General features: G+C 36.1%; 1 protein-coding gene and 1 long non-coding RNA gene across 2 annotated transcripts; one reads left to right on the top strand and one right to left on the bottom strand.

Moving 5' to 3' along the window:
• Positions 1-8977: 8977 nt before the first annotated feature.
• On the bottom strand, positions 8978-10025 carry LOC117319335. The gene is made up of 3 exons (XR_004530694.1): positions 9847-10025; positions 9539-9678; positions 8978-9031 (listed from the first exon to the last, which is right to left on the bottom strand). It is a non-coding gene; the product is annotated as an uncharacterized LOC117319335 (long non-coding RNA).
• Positions 10026-11289: 1264 nt separating this feature from the next.
• On the top strand, positions 11290-12726 carry LOC117319334. Its single transcript, XM_033874168.1, has one exon. The coding sequence runs from the start codon at positions 11290-11292 to the stop codon at positions 12724-12726; it is 1437 nt and encodes a 478-aa protein (XP_033730059.1).
• Positions 12727-17751: the final 5025 nt, after the last annotated feature.

Genomic DNA, 17751 nt, shown 5'->3' with positions numbered 1-17751 from the left:
GACTTTTCAGAGTAGTATGCTTCTTCATTACCATTCGATGTGGCTTGAAGAGGTTAAGTTACCTTTACAGTGTGAGCTATGTTCACTGTCACAGGGCGGCCATATTTCCCATAATATTGTTTGTTTTTGGTGACAAGGTCACATACTGGTCCTTGGTGTTGTAACTTTCTATAATGCTAAACATAACTTGTGTTGCTGGCTCGAATGGAGTCTTCCCTCTATATCTGTCTATCATCACCGCTGGTTCAATGTAAACATTGTGTAATCCTACCGTTTGGGTGTTGTACAGTCACAAGTTTTTACTTCTGTCTGTGTTTTGACATTTTTGTCTAGATAATTGCTCTTAAGTCCTGAGTATTTTACACAAAGTCCAGAAATAAGGGTGTGGAGGAGATAACATTGAGTTATCTCTTCTGGTCTTCATATATCTTCTATGTGTATATTTCTCAGTAGTACAATATTTATAATTGATTATAATCAAAAGCCATAAGTCTTAAGTTCAAAGTTTACTAAGATAGTTAAATTTCAAAATGGATTCAATTCTCATGTCTTTTTCTCATAGCAATCTCCAGTAGAAGACTTAACATACCGGCCCACGACTTGCAGACAGCCACCTCCCATTTTGGTATCATACCCTATGGTCCTATCCTGTTCAGGAAAAGGTAAATTTGATTTTTTTGTAAGATTCTATAGATACCACAGAACTAAATAAAAAATAGATTGTAGGTTTTCATCAATCGCGCAGTCAAGAATAGGGAGGTGAATTATGCATCTGGGCCTACTAATTGGATATTCAGGTGAGACGTAGATGTGGTATATATATATATATATATAAAATTCCACTCTGTGGGAGTTAATTAAGTGTGTAATTTGTTGTAAATTTAGGTGAATGTTTGGTGCTGAGTTTAATACAAGATGGTGGCCCCCATTTAAAAAAAAATGTTTAAATTGGTTGAATTTTTTAAAGTTCTATAGGTGTGTAGGTGTGTATAGGTTCTATAGGACAGTGGTAAACATTATCGTCTATGGGAAATCATTTGGTTCCGTAGTTTATGTACGCCATCATCACATAGGGTAAATGATCATCCCAATCATTACTGTTTTCATTGACAAAGACTGATAACATTTAAACTAAAGTACAAATCAACCTTTCCACTAGTCCGTCTGTCTGAGGTCTGTAGGGAGTTGTTCTAGTTTTATCAAACCCTAACTTTTCACAAGTAGCTTTAATCAGGTTAGATTCAAACTCATGACCTTGGTGTGTCTGCATATAAACTTGTTAGCTAGCAGCTACTGTTTGAGCAGTGTGATCTGCTAGTGTATGCTTCTACGTATACCCATTTAGAGAAATAATCCTGATGTAACCACTTTGATATAGATGTTTCCATTCTCTGTAGTTTGCAGTCCAGCCAGGATGTCTGGCGACACGCTCTAAGGGAGCCCCCTACTGGCACTGAAGGGGGCAGAGGAGCTTGGTCTCTTGTGGGATCAGACCTCCTGCGGGCACATGAATCACAGGCCTTACACCAGTTTTTAACATTTTCCACTTGACCGGGTCAGTAAAACCTCTTCTGAATGAGATTAGTCATTCTATCCTGACCAAGATGACCTTAATTAATTATGTAAGTGACCCTGGATTTTTTCATCTTATGCATAACTTGCTTTAATTTCTCTACCTGACAAATCTGTCAACTCTGTTCTACAGAATATTCCCTGTTTATCTAAGACAAAAAAGCAGGCGACATGTAGGTCTGTGTTGGTGTCGGCGTCACAGAGGTTTCCGTGTAATAACTCCAGTTCCTTTCATCAGTCTGTCAAAGTGAGACGTCTTGCACAATTAATATATATTTTTTTATATGTGAACTTTAATTTACGTCTGACAAATCTAATCTCAAACATCACACAACATTTTATTTGGGGATTTTCAAGGGTATTACAATATACAAAATGATTCAATAAATTACCTGTTATCAGTGTAATAAAATCTGTATAAATTTCTTTTATACTGGACACATGAAATATGACCTACCGTAAATATTCGCGTATAGTGCGCACTTTTTTTTCAAAAATTGACAAGTAAAAAATACCACTGCGCACTATACGCAAGTACAAGCCTTTTCCCAGTCAGAATGAATGTGATTTGACCGAGATTTGTGATGGTTTCCTTTCACGAGAGGATGGATTTAATACTTATATATATATATAACTTATATAAAGCATTTAGAAAGTAAAAGTTAACAAATAATCAAAGAAATGAATAGTTATTTTGATCTTTAATTCCTTGAAATTATGTATTAATCAGCAATTACATGGATTTATCTAAGTCGATTGTGAGCCACACGTTCCGTACACATACGATCTCACTTGAGCATGTTCCCGTATTCAGGTCCAAAACGATGTATAACATCTCAATTAACATCAAACAAAACTTGAAATGATATAGCAGTACTTTTCATACTTCTAAATTAATCATCCTATAAATCCAGCACGCATGCGCAATTAGGCAAGGGTAACACTAATGCCTTGATCTCGTGCGGCATTCACTGACCAACTGGCCATATAAAATACTATCTGACTGTAAAAACTACCGGGGTACTCTTATTTATCGTCTGCACTGTAGATTTATCCATTACACATGTTAATTCATTGACATAAAAGTTGTGACCAGCACGACGACAGCAGACTTGTTTCCGTACTGTATACAAAATGGCGGCCTGTGTTACATTACGTAGCAGTCAGCTTACTAGTCAATCTTGTTATAATTAAGCTGAATTAGCTTTGTATGTTCGTGGACAGATACCACAAGAGATCATACCTGCGTGAAAATGACAAGGTAATTGAGGGTAGGATTAATTATTTTATTTGTACAACAGTGTAGATGGGTACTTATACCAAGACTGACGGTTCCCATGGTTTCCATTGCAATGACATTGCTAGCATCATATTTAACATCACCAAAGAAAGAGGTACCAAATAAGAATATCACTAACTTAGATTTTTTTCCGTCAAAACTGAAAAGTGAATTGTAAGTTATGTGATATTTCCATCTTGTGTGAGATTTATAAAAGTATTGCTGATTTATTCTTCGTTTTTATTCCCCATATACCAGACTGTAGTTCGTTGTACTATTCAGACTCCCAAGAGGATACAACAAGCCTTCAAAGTATTGCCAGCTCACCAAACTCTTCACTTAACCACTTGCAGCAAAATATCACCTCAACAGCAAGCTCATCACACTTGTTTCAAACGAATGTCACCTCAAAAGCAGCCACATCAAACTTGTTCCAACTGAATGCCACCTCAATAACAGCCACATCAAACTTGTTCCAACTGAATGCCACCTCAATAACAGCCACATCAAACTTATTCCAACCGAATGTCAACTCAATAACAGCCACATCAAACTTGTTGATTATATATCTCCAGTCGCTTCAATATTACATCAGGGAGTGTTGTTCCATGTACTGTCTCCACTTTTTAATGACATGCAGTACACCAATACATCATCAGGTACTCCTAAGGTAAGTTATGTTCGGGTGTTGTTCTTATACCTAATATGGCCCCATATTGAAGATACAGATGCACTGTAGTAATCATTTGTCAGTCGCTAGGTTAAAGGTCAAGGTCAAATTTTGTAGCATTTCATTGATGCATATGAAGCAATGTTGGTCAGATTTTAATGAGTAGTCATATAAATAAAGGGCAAGGTCACTAATAAAAATTTCAAGGTCCAGTTTTGTATATTTTCTCTGATAATTTTTTTTTTTTTTTTTTTTGATGACATTATGAAGAAAAGTTGGTCGGAATTTAACATAAATGAACAGATCGGCGGCCACTGGCCCCCACTTCAATTCATTTTAATATTTCACCATGTGCATGTATAATCAAATAAATGAATATACAGTGATTGTCTCAATGTCCATGGTCCAGTGACCAGTTTTCTCCATGGTCCAGTGGTCGTAAGGCGAAGAGTCCACAATGTAACAGCTGAAACTCTTGTTTGCTTGTTATATTTAAATCAACATTCTATTTGTTTCTGTTGATCTCTGTGTAAAAGCAGAGTATTTACATTGTGTGACAAAATCATCAACTGGGGGATGTGAGAATTAATTGAGCTACATTATTGTACCTTTAGATGGTAAATAAAATGCCTATCATACATATATAGCTACTGTAGATCTTATGATGTATAAAATGTTCAAATTGTAACTAAACTTTATTAACTAAATGTTAGAGAAATGTATGATGTTTTCTAAACATCAACTGATGATTTCTCAATGATTGTTTAGCAGGAAATAAAATTTAGACTGGATTAGTCTTGCCTGCCTTAGTACCATTTCTCTCCAGTTAAAGCTATGCTGATGAACTTTTGGAGCATATGTATAGCCAAGAGGAGAGTAGAAAAACTACGGCAGATAATCCAGTCTACAATTTCATTCATGTTGAGAGTGGGGTAAATTTAACACAGATAAGATGAAATCTGATGAAGTCTTTTTCCCCTATATCACACACTTAGTTCAACAGCATTAACCACAAAAATATTAATTTCAAGAATTATCTTAACATTTTGTGGAATGTAGACACCTAATCTATAATAAGTATCACCCAGTAACCCGAGACTTTGGGTCATTTATGTATGAGAATTTGACACACAGATAATCCCTGGGTCATGTTGATGAATGACTTGACTCATGACTCGTGACGCTCGATATGAGTAGCACAGCAGAAGTCTGCCTTGTCCATCAGTTTCTTCACCTGATCAATATACAAAAAATGTAGCTAAGTCATTTTCATTTCTTACATCTAGAACATCATGTTTAATTTCAATTGAAAGTTTGAAAAAGTCATGTAACTGTTGTAAAAGTAGAAGTATCAATTAATTTAAGAAAAGAAAATGATATTTACTCTGTATTGTGCTAAAATCTCTCCCACCGCCTGACCAGCTCTTCACAATCTGCTGTAAGGAAAAGTTCTTGATGTTTTAAGGTTGAGTCCACCAATATATCAGAGTATTTATAGAATGCTGATCCTGTAGTATATTTGGTAAATTAAAAAGGAAAGAAGATTTAATACTGCATTGGATACAAACAATACAGACACCGTGCCACAGTATGCATTGACTTACTTGATCGTTTGATGAACAAACTCCTGACTTTTTAGGTCACCTGAGACAAAGTATCAAGTGACCTATTATAATCCCCTTTTGTCCGTCGTCGTGCGTCGTGCGTCTGTAAACAATTTACATTTTCGACTTCTTCTCCAAAACCCCTAAACCAAATTCAAAATATTTCTGATGATATTATTTGTCATGTTTCTTAAATAAATTGTCATCTTGTATAAGATGGCCTTTTCAATTCATTCATTGGTTTTAGTTTTATGTGGAGCATGCATAAAAGTAATTTTATTATCTATCAATATGGCCGTGTGTGTTAAGAAGCCCAACATATTCTTCGAATGAATTTTATACATTATGTCCGCTGTGATGTATTTGTATTACACAAGTATGCTGTGAGGTGTTGTCTATGTGCCTACTTACTGTATATTTGTTAGGAAAACTGTGAGTTAGGGTCAGAATTTCTGGCTACAATTTTAAGTTATCAATGCTCAATTTTCATGTTAAGCTCTGTTTCTCAGAAGAACACTTCACAGTGGCGTAGGAAGGGGGGGGGGGGGGGGGGGGGGCATGGGGGGCACACACACACACTTTTTGACGACTTCCTACGCCACTGTTTTGGCACCTGCCGTTTTAGTCGTGGTGGGTAAATTTTTATAAGTTACACTTTTTCCGGCTAACAACTTATCTTTTCTGTAATACAACTGATATACATCCGCAGCCTAATAAAGTTCAAATCTAATGATTATGATCCGTGACTGATGCACTGGTGTCTTGTTTGTCAAAACTGTAGGCCTATATATGTCTTGTCGGACAGTGTGACCGACAGCGCGACCACAGTTTTCTATCGGATGTAAATATTTGCATTTTTTATGTTACTATAGCTAGGGGTCATAAAATAGGTGTTTGCTAGGCCTAATTAACATCTTATAATACAAATTTAAAAAACCTTATGCAATGTACATCTTGGATTTTATCTCTGCATGTTGTTGATAGTTTGTAAACTTTACAAGCGGCTTTACTGATTCAGAAGTATATCAATAATCTTCCACAAACATTAAGGAAAATGCTCAGAGAAAGAATTATATACTCAGCTATTTGAAAGTTTTCAGCAGATAAATGTTATACATGTTTTCTTCAATATATGTTTTCTTAAATATGTATATAGAATAGGAATAACCAGATTAAAACATTTCATCTGATACAAATGTAACTGTCTGACTATAAAATTCAATTTTAGATTTCTTATAATATGACATCAGACCCTGACGTTTCTCATGGGCCTTTGGCCCTTTGCATATATATGAAGTACCAGGTATATATGATATAGGGGGTATATATTGGTATAAAAGGTGACTACTTCATGATTGAACAACACACAAGAGATCCAAAACTGTAGAATGTGTTAGAATTATTACACCGGTCACCCCAAAACCTTCAATTTCCTCGCACCAGTATGCATTTTCAAACGTAATTAAATGTTGCGTGAGCCAATTAAATGCAAGTGAGGAAATTAAGTGAAAGTGAGGAAATTAAGCGAAAGTGAGGAAATTAAGTCCAAGCGAAGGTATTAATGCTAAAGGAAGGGAATTTATTTATTTATTTCTATCCGTCTTTCGTGCTCAAACAGAGTTATCGCCTCTCAGTACACTTCATTCTTTCTGTGACATTCCTTTAGTATAGGTGTCACCCCACTAGTATTCAAGTGAGTCATACATGAAATATGAATGGTTTATTTGAAATGGAATTCGAAGTGTACACATTTTTTCTTTAAATCCTCGAGATTATTCCTTCTGTTTTTTTTAACACAGTTGAATTACTGAAATGAAATGGAATGGACCTGAAATGGTCATTGCCTGTAGAGAATACCCCGTTTGCAATTTATTCAAGTGTTTGTGTGTTTTCTGGCATTAAGCACGAACGGAGATTGTAGGAGAAATGTAATTTCTTTCGTTTGACTAGGCGGAATAAAAACGAAATTAATTTCTCCTATAGTAGAGCGGGCCGCTAAGTGGCGCTATATGCTACCTGCGAAGCACGTGCGTGTTCGCGGTTGTGTCATTCAGGCGACGACCTTTTAGGCGTATACACGGTCAGCTTTCGTTAAAATTTTCGATACAAATTTTGTTTTGTTGTTAAATCTGCTTTTATTGCAGAAAGGTTTATTGGATTAGCACACAACGTCGCGGGCGTGACAGTTCGTGACTGTCTTCAGAAATTCATTTTTGTGTATATACACAATGTAGGTAGTGTACATACATTGCCTACCGACAGTCGGTGCGATGTTGAGTGCTTTCATGGTCATCGTATTTTTTGTAGGGGTATTTTGATGGAAATAATATAACTGTTTTGGCTGTGTACATCGTTAGTGTAAAAGATTGCATTGTGAAATGTATGTATTTCATAGTAATTAATAAACTAGTACGCGGGTCGGTCGCCCCGTTTGCAATTTATTCAAGTGTTTGTGTGTTTTCTGGCATTAGGCACGAACGGAGATTGTAGGAGAATATGTTTACAGTCGACCGATGTTTACAAACCTGTCAATGACAAGTAGTGTAGTCACTGTCATCTGTACGCTTGTAATTAGGCGTATTCGGTTGGGCAGCGCGTGATCGGGCAACAGTTCATGGGTAGCATGTTTTATAGGAAAACAGTCAAATTTGGTTAATATCCATTTATATAGTGAGTCAGATAACAATTAGAATTGGTCATAAATAGTATCAATGTAACATGCTTTCCACTTGCACATTATCACTACATAATACATATGTATATGTCTAATGAATTAGAAACCTCTTTCTCTAGACTCTCTCCAAATTTGATTTAAATTATCAGAAGTTTTCTGATATTTACCATATTTACACAAGGTACACTTAATACCCAAAACACATTTGTCAACAGCAATATAGTTATCAGTGATTTAAAGCTATACACTGGGTAACTGGACAGATTTCATTACTAAGTAATAGCTCTGGAGATAGGGCTCCATTCCCAGACCTCTGCTGCCCTTTATCTAATAAATTTTTAGTTCGTCTCTTCAAAGAAGAGTGAGAGCTTATGTTGTCACCTGGTGTCGGCGTTGGTTTTCAAATGTTAAGTTTTTGGTGCAAGTGTTGAAAGCCATAGTAATTTATGGTAATATAGTCCCTGTGGGGGTTAAACTATCCCCTGCCGGTGTTAAACTAAAAGATTTTTTGGGGAAAAAACCAGAATTTTCAAATGTTTGGAATTAGAATACTTCTGCGTTAAGTGCATGTGTTGAAAGGTATTAATACATCACTTTATAATTGTACTAGGGTGCTGATAATTGGCCGTAGAGTCCCTCTGCAGTTAAATTATCCCCTGCCCGAGTTAAACTAAAAGATTTTTTTGGGGATAAAACCAGAATTTTCAAATTTTTGGACATACAATATTTCTGGGTTAAGTTTTTCGTGCAAGTGTTAAGAGGTTTTAACACACCACTTTATAATTGTACTAGGGTGCTGATTTTTGGCAATAGAGTTCCTATGGAGTAAGACAATCCCTTCCTGGAGTAAAATTTTTAAAAATCATACATTGTTTTGATAGAATATTTCTTATGTGTTTTACTGAACGATGCTTCCCTGGAGACCAGCTTCCTGAACCTTCCACCAAATAGCCTGGTTCTAGTGGAAGTTGTAACTTCTGATGGCAACTCCGGGGATACATGATCTGGTAGACCACAATTATTAGCTAATGTTTGGGATTAATACTATGTAGTATATATATAAATTTACGACGGATGCGAGGGAAACATTTACTAAACGACTTTACAAATATGACTGCATACAACTTCTAATTGTCACTAACCACCTAATGTTTACCTTCACATAATCTGCGATTTTCGGCGTGTCATCATGACAAATAGCAGTGGAACTTGCTTGGTGTTTTCATTGGCGTCTGAGGAGATGAATCCACGAATTGAAAACAACTGCACAAAATGGTGCTTGACAACATATTAACGAAATTATTTTATTAGTAATATATAATTTAAGTACTCATTCCTATAATGAAATTGGAATTATCTTGAGTATGACAGTATAAAGTAAATATCTTAAGGTGTAATATTTGGAAATAATATTGTGTATAACAGCAAAAAGTACATAGTTTAAGGTGTAAGTTGTAGCCCTGTACGGGCGTTTAGGACAGAACAGGAGAGGCCTTCAATATTATGAACATGGATTTGTTTGTGTTAAATGAATACTTTGAATAGTTCTTACTTCTTGGTAGAACATTATTGTTTTCGAAGCAGCATGTTTTGCGGCCCTCCTACAGGAGTTTACAGAGCACTAAAAATCAATGTTTAATGGATTCAGGTAGACAATTTCAAACCAGGGTCGGGATCTCGTTACAGCCCTAGACAAAAATAGGTAACAAATTATCATCGTGATCTGTGTTTAGACATACCTTGAATGTTCCGTGGACGTACCAAGTCTGAATGTCCGAGAGCAAATCAAGCTGTTCCTGAGTGGAAGAGACGAGGCGTCACTGTCAGTCGTGAGAGATGTCTGCTTGGAGAAATCCTTCTGGAGGAAATTATGGGCAATCTAATGATAGGAAATATTATCATTAGAACCATAACAACATATATATACACAGTAATGAATTTGAATTGGACTTTCAAATTACGTTATGTTTCTTTAGATTTAAGTTGGTGAATTAACATGTGTAAAATGTGTATAAAGAATGAAGTAACTTATGCCAGTTGTGCTTACATCAAAATTAGCTTCCTGGGATTCCTATGGTCGGAGAGGTTCCCTGTCACGGTTGGCAATACGGGACAGGTTGGTCAGTTTTCGGCCTGCTGGCTGGAGGAAGTTCCCTGTTGCCCATTGTGTAAAAAACCCTCTCTGCAATTGTCCAAGAAGACTGAAAGAGACATTTCACAGCCCGCTCCTTCACCTGTAATAAATGCATATCTGTGTTTACCTTAACATTTTAGATATGTTCTAAATATATTAATGAACTGTAGTAATTGTTTAAAATTGAATGATACTACATATTATTATCCAATACACATACCTAACAGACATATGTACATAATATTACCCAATACACATACCTAACAGACATATGTACATATTATTACACAATACACATACCTAACACACATATGTACATATTATTACCCAATACACATACCTAACAGACATATGTACATATGATTACCCACTACACATACCTAACAGACATATGTACATATTATTACCCAATAAACATACCTAACACACATATGTACATATTATTACACAATACACATACCTAACACACATATGTACATGTTATTACCCAATACACATACCTAACAGACATATGTACATATCATTACCCAATACACATACCTAACAGACATATACATCCCAGGGTAACTACAGCATTTAAATATGCCACAGTTTGTAAACATGACTCACAATGGCCTTGTCTGTCGATAACCTCACACAACCAGGAATATTAGATAACGCCAGAACAGGTAGATCTACACAGTCCGTGGGCGTTCATCCCGAGAACCGACATTTGGCAACATTATTTACCAATCAGAAGGATTGTTCAATTCAGTTGATTTAAATTTTGATAAAAACTGGTATTGTCAGGATGAAAGTAATAAATTTATGGAGCTAAATTCTGGTTCAAACTGGAAATGTTTATTTAGAAAGTAACATATTTATCAATATGACAAGAAGGAAGTTAACCAGTGTGGCTGTGAATTCTGAAGGTAGAGAAATATGGACAGTGTAAATTAATGTGGCTGTGAATTCTGAAGGTAGAGAAATATGGACGGTGTAAATAAACATTCTTAATTTATTCTTTGGATGGACAACTTGGATCATCACAGTAACCCTGTGACATCATGAGGTAGTTATTCTCTTGTGTTTTTACATTACTGATTGTTTAACATAAACATATACTGGACGGGACAGTATTACTCGATTTCCTTCTCTGACATCAAACAAAAGTCTTATTGGTTTGAAAACATTACAGTGTTGCTAACAACAGATATTACAATTTTCATCGAAATGGCAACAGCCAAAATACCTTTCCGTACAAAAGGTCAGACAACTTGTGTTTATCACAAAGGGAGACAACTGGAATTGTATTGTAAAAAATGTCAAGAATTGACATGTCTAAAATGCCTTTCCTCTGTTCATCAAAGTCACATTATGTGTGAGCTCCGTGAAATCACTCCTCAGAAGAAACAAGACATTAAAAACTTTATTGACAGAACAGAACAAAATGACCAGGTACAAATTGGTAAATACATCACCTCTACTGTAACACTCCTCAACGACAATGACAGTTTATTTGATAAACTGTCACATCAGTTGAGAATGCAAACAAACAAATTAAAACAAGACCTCGACATGCTAACAGCTGAGACACTCTCTCTTTATCAGAAAATGAAAGAGGACAATTCAAAGCTGATACAGAAATACACACAGGACCTGGAGATGTACGACAAACAACTCAAACAACAAATACAGGAATGTAAGACAGCACTTCAGCAGGGTTCTGACTTAAACATTTACGATACGAGATGTGAAATAGATTCCCAAATACATTTCCCTGATAAACCTGCCCTGGGTAATGTCAGCTTCACTCCAAACAAAAATCCTCAAGGTCACCTAAAGCTTGCTTTAGGGAAAGTTATCATCTCAGGTCAAGGTCAAACATCAACTGACCAGGATCGGTCAGTCTCAACATCAGATGGTCAGGGACAGTCCTCTACACATCAACAATCAGGAGATAAAGGGAAGAAAACAGTGACAAGGTATAAACTACAGTCACAGACCAAGGTGGTGGAGCAGTGGAGGTCTCCATGTAACATTAGTTCTATATGTCCCACCTCTGATGACCAGGCCTGGACCAATGATTACTACAGTAACACATTAACTCTCCTGAACAGGAAGGGTACAGTAATACAGAACATCACACACAAGGCTTGGATCATTGACATCAGTCTGTCACCAACTACAAACAGACTGTGGGTCTGTGACCCAGAAAACAACATCCTGGAGCTGGTATCAGGACAACTAACACACAGATTCAGAACCAAGGAGAAACCCTGGTGTTTATGTGTCACAGCCAGTAACCATGTCATTGTAGGCATGCCCAACCACATCTCTAAATTTACCACACAAGGTCAGATGGTGCTCACTACAATGGTTGCAAGGACTAGGAAACCATTAGTGTGTACACCATGGGGGATCACAGAATGTCCTGTCACTCACAATGTCGCAGTGATTGATTTCAGTGGTAAAGATGATGGTGGTGATGGAAACCAACATGTTGTTGTCATGAATATTAACATACAGAAACTGTTTGTATACAGAGGTGACATCCCCAGTACATATAAAACGCCACAAACAGGAGGTGAACCATTTAACCCCTGTAGTGTGGTGTATGATAGTGTGGGGAACCTCATCATAGGGGACAATAACAACAACAGGGTCCTACTCCTCAGTGGAGGTGGTGAGTTCCTCAGGATCATACACACAGACACAAACTGGACACTGGCTGTAGGTGTAGACAGGAAGGATGTCCTGTGGGCAGTGTTTGGTGGTAGAAATGTAAAACTGCTACATTACAGCAGTATGTGATAGCTATAAACTACTACAGTACAGCAGTATGTGATAGCTATAAACTACTACAGTACAGCAGTATGTGATAGCTATAAACTACTACAGTACAGCAGTATGTGATAGCTATAAACTACTACAGTACAGCAGTATGTGATAGCTATGAACTACTACAGTACAGCAGTATGTGATAGCTATAAACTACTACAGTACAGCAATATGTGATAGCTATAAACTACTACAGTACAGCATTATATGATAGCTATAAACTACTACAGTACAGCAGTATATGCTAGCTATAAACTACTACAATACAGCAGTATCTGTTAGCTATACACTACTACATTACAGCAGTATGTGATAGCTATAAACTACTACAGTACAGCAGTATGTTATAGCTATAAACTACTACAGTATAGCAATATGTGATATGTGGCACTGTGTCATACATGTAATTTACAGCCGCCATTTGCATTTCAAAGTCATAAGTGAATCGACACATATTTTATAGAGTAAAATCTGGTCAAACAAATGCTCGATCTACCACCTGCTTGAGACACTGGTAAGAATAACGACATGGTTATTTTGTGCTATATGTCTGATCACATGAGCTTTCTTTGCATTTTACGCATTTTTACTGAAATTTACAGGTAATGTAACCATGCACATCCATGATACATATTAACAATTGGTCAAGTTACCTATAGTGTTTAGTAGCAGCAGAACATTGACTCAACTCTGGTAAAATATTACTCGATTTATTTTTTACATGAATCTTAAACAACACAACAAAATTAAAGCATGCATCTGGAATTAGTGTGTTTATTGTGTATTTGTGTGTCGTTTACTTGAATATTCAGTACCTGCTATCTTACTTTTGTTTCCTTTGTATGCATCGTAACAGTAATAGGTCTCGAATTTGTATACTATAAGTATTGTTAATTTGTTATATATTGGTGTTGTGTATCTTATGTACAGTTACTGACCACTTGGTCTCTGAAATGCGCTGTCCAATTAATTCTTCCTCTTCTTACCTAATTATAATTAAGCTTTCTTTCCCTTCTTTCTTCGTTATTTTGGATTTGAACCAGAAAGATGCTTTACTAATTTGTACCATTTTCTTACAAAGTGTTGATATCTTTCGTGCCATAGACTGAGTAAGTTTAAGAAATTTATTTCAAACATGCCTATGTTGATATGAATTGTTTACATATATTATCAATTATCTATTCCAAATTAGTAATTTAATTGTTTCATATCTGTTGTCTATTTTCTTCCAATCGATCAATATTTTATCAACATCTCTAATTAATATATACTGTATATCTATATAAAAGAAAAAGGAATCTATCTTTGCGAATGTTGATGCATAAAAAATAACAAAACAAACAAGAAATATCTTTAAAAAAGATAAACGGCATAGTATTAATGCTGGTGGTTATAATGTAATACTGCTGGTGAAATAAATCAACGAACTAATGCGTTTCAGCACGGATAACAAAATTAGATCAGTTTGAATCATTTTTGGTAATAATAAAACTGCATTTGAATCAGGAATGTGATTTTATTAATGTGTCATTTGAAAAGATACATCCACTTATTTAGCTTGCATTCAATCTTAACTTTGTTTCGTTTTTAACTGCATATCTGCATTTTGCATTGACCGCTTCATCTTGACCTGTAACGCCACCTGTCGCGTCATATCCGGGGCCAAAACAAAATTAGACGGCTATGCCGAAAAAAAAACAAGACTTTGCCGCTAGACCTTTCTGCCCTCTTAGGCTTCTTCATGACATGTATATATATTGGTCTCAATTATTCATATCCAATGTATGAGCATATTCATAATAAGCTAGATATAATATTTTAACTTTTATTTTCTTGTGATACAGATATGTATTGTCAGTAGTGTTACTATGTACTTCTGTGTATTTGATTTAGGTGTGTTTGATTGTGAATTTTATCATTTACCTGTACTGTGTAGTAATATCATTAGCATATTTTTGGGACTTCGATTTGAGTCGATTTGATTTGCTTCACCTCATATTGATCAATACGGTTCAACAAATAAATATTCGGAATGACTTCAACTATTTGGTCGTTTGTCAGTTTGTGGATTGTGAGAACCCGTTACCTATTCTACATTAACAAAATTAGTCACACTTGCGTGCGGGTACTCTTAAGGGTTCTGGTGTTGATACTGGCGCGTAAGCTGCGTTGTTACTCCACTCTGTATATTGATTGAATCTAAAACTTGTCGATTTCTAACGTTAAACTACTTTTCATAGATTTCTATCGACATCGATCATAAAATCCAAAAATCGATAGGTGAATTTGTCTTTATGGTTTCCTGTTTTCCGGAATTTATCTTCAATATTGTTTTCTTCATTAGTCAATGGGCTCCTGCAAACGCTTTTTTGACTGGTTGAAGTAACACTAAAGCGTCTGACTTACCCATGTGCGCTATACAAAATGACGAGTGTTCAAATTGGACTGAGACCACAATTTAGCACTTCCATGCGGGTTCATGCCCCATGAATGAAGTCCCCTAAAATGTATGTATTTCAGGAAAACAAATCAAATGCCTCTTTGAACTTGATTTGTGGATGATTTTAATGTGGATTTATAGTAGAGATGACAATCTGGGTTTTGAGATGTAAAATAATAATATTGATAATGCATTTTGTGCCCCAGGATCCTATGTGAAGAGTCCTGATTTGACCTTTATGTATCCCTGACCCGGATGTATAATGTATAATCCACGTTGGTGACACATTTTTACAGCTATCTCCAGCAAATGCCCAACATGATGTGTTGAAACTTATTAGTCCCCTACCGTTTGAAAAACGGGGGGACTATAGGTCCGTCTGTCTGTCTGTCACGCAATAGTTGTCCGGACAACTCCTTCTAAAGGACTACTCCGATTTTAATGAAATTTGGTATATATGATCAGTATAACATGTAGTAGTGCATCACATATGTGTTTCTTCACAAATTCATTTTTCAAAATGGCTGCCGGCTTCTCATTTGTTGAGACTTGTCCGGACAACTCTTCCTAAAGTACTACTCCGATTTGAACGACACTTGGTATACATGATCAGTATAACATGCAGTTGTGCATCCCACATTTTTTTTCAAAAGATCGTTTTTTTTAAAATGGGTGCCGGCTTCTCATTGGTTGAGGCTTGTCCGGACAATCCTAAAGTGCTACTCCGATTTTAACGAAACTTGGTATACTTGTTCAGTATAACACGTAGTTTAAAATATGGGAAATAAATAGTTGCACTCCTGGGTCAGGCAAGGGACTTTGTATTGCTGTTGCAATACTCTCCATCCTTGTTTATTATGAATTTTAATGTTACAATAAAGCATATAGCGAAGATTATCGTGGTCTCAGTCCAATTGTTCCTAAAATCACCCAGGTATCCACTTTCCAAGGTTTGGTGTTAATGTTGATGTTTAAATATAAAGATGCCCTTTCAACCAAAGCATGCGGCGGTCACCGGGTGTGGTGTACATGTATGAAAACGTGTGTGAATAAAGATATCAAGAGTTGAAATACAGATAATTCATAGGGTATTTAATTTACAGTTCGTAGAAACATGATGTTATGTACCAATATCTGCAACAGTTAAAATTGAAGTTATTAACCTAATTGTGATCTCCATAAGTAAAATATTAAGCTAACACGTACAGGCTTGTATTTCCGTGATCAAAGCAATGATCTGTCTGCAAGTTGATATTCAGTCATCTCTAGATCTGTTATTTCTCCCTAATTTTTTTTTTAAACGACAGACTGAAGTTTTGATCAATTAATTTATTCCTGAATTGAACAAACAATTATAGCAATAATGTTTACTAAATATCATTTGAATAACTAATACATATTTTAGACATTTATTTCCAGATTAAATCCGATTTAAAAAATTAATCTGATCATAATCGATGATTGATCGGACAAGGTCATCTGATCATCAGGATTAATGCATCGTAAAAATATCACTAATATCATCCACCAGCAAATTGACTCAAACCTGGTTTATATTCAAAAATCTAAATAAAAAAAAAACAAAAAACTTTTGAACTTTTTATCCGTTGGCGGGGTCTGTGATCATGATGGAGCAGTTAATTCACTCTATTTAAAGTTGGCTCCTGTATGGGAAGAAGGCGGTTAGCTGAAACACAAGTTGAATTGTTGTAGAAAAATGACTTTAATCCATCAGAATTGCAGGAACGTTTATATTTTTGATAAACGTCTCTGAATCAAAACCGAAAACAACCAAATGTGTCTGAATTCTGTGGATTCTGATTATATACAAATTATAAACCAGTACCCACGTCAAAACATTTGCGGAGGGTTTCATTATTGATTACAATACGTTTAGTTATTTCTCAAATCTTACTGGCACAAGTGTACTGAAGCATCATTGGGGGGAATATAACTCATTGTCAGACTGTCTACAGTCTACACTTTGGCATCATCGCTAGCCAAGACTTATAACAGCGAAGCTCTTCGGGCAGCGAAGCTCTTTACCGTTAACGTGCACGTATGTACAATATTCTAGTCCAACTTCGCATAACGTCCTGCAGGATGGTACAGCCATAACAGTAACAGTAAGGAGTCCGGTGCAGATGTCTGTAGAAACTGTTAACATAACAATAGGCCCAAGGGCCTTAACGGTCACCTGAGTTATGATATATTTTAGCATATTTGGCCCCTGTGACCTTGAATGAAAGTCAAGGTCATCCATTTGAATAAACTTGGTAGCCCTTTATCCCAGCATACTACAGACCTAACATTAGGGCCTCTTGGTTATCAGGAAGAAGTTGCTTAAAGAATTTAGCATATTTGACCCCTGTGACCTAGAATGAAGGTCAAGGTCGTCCATTTGAACAAACTTGGTAGCCCTTCGTCCGAGCATGCTACAGACCTAATGTTGGGTCTCTGGGCCTTTTGCTTATCAAGGAGTTGTTTTAAGATTTTAGCATATTTGACCCCTGTGACCTTAAATGAAGGTCAATGTCATCGACTTGAACAAACAGCAT

The sequence above is a fragment of the Pecten maximus genome, unplaced genomic scaffold, assembly GCF_902652985.1.
Source record: "Pecten maximus unplaced genomic scaffold, xPecMax1.1, whole genome shotgun sequence".
Taxonomy (NCBI): domain Eukaryota; kingdom Metazoa; phylum Mollusca; class Bivalvia; order Pectinida; family Pectinidae; genus Pecten; species Pecten maximus.
The sequence above is the reverse complement of the archived record's forward strand: the minus strand, read 5'-3'. Positions and strand labels throughout refer to the sequence as shown.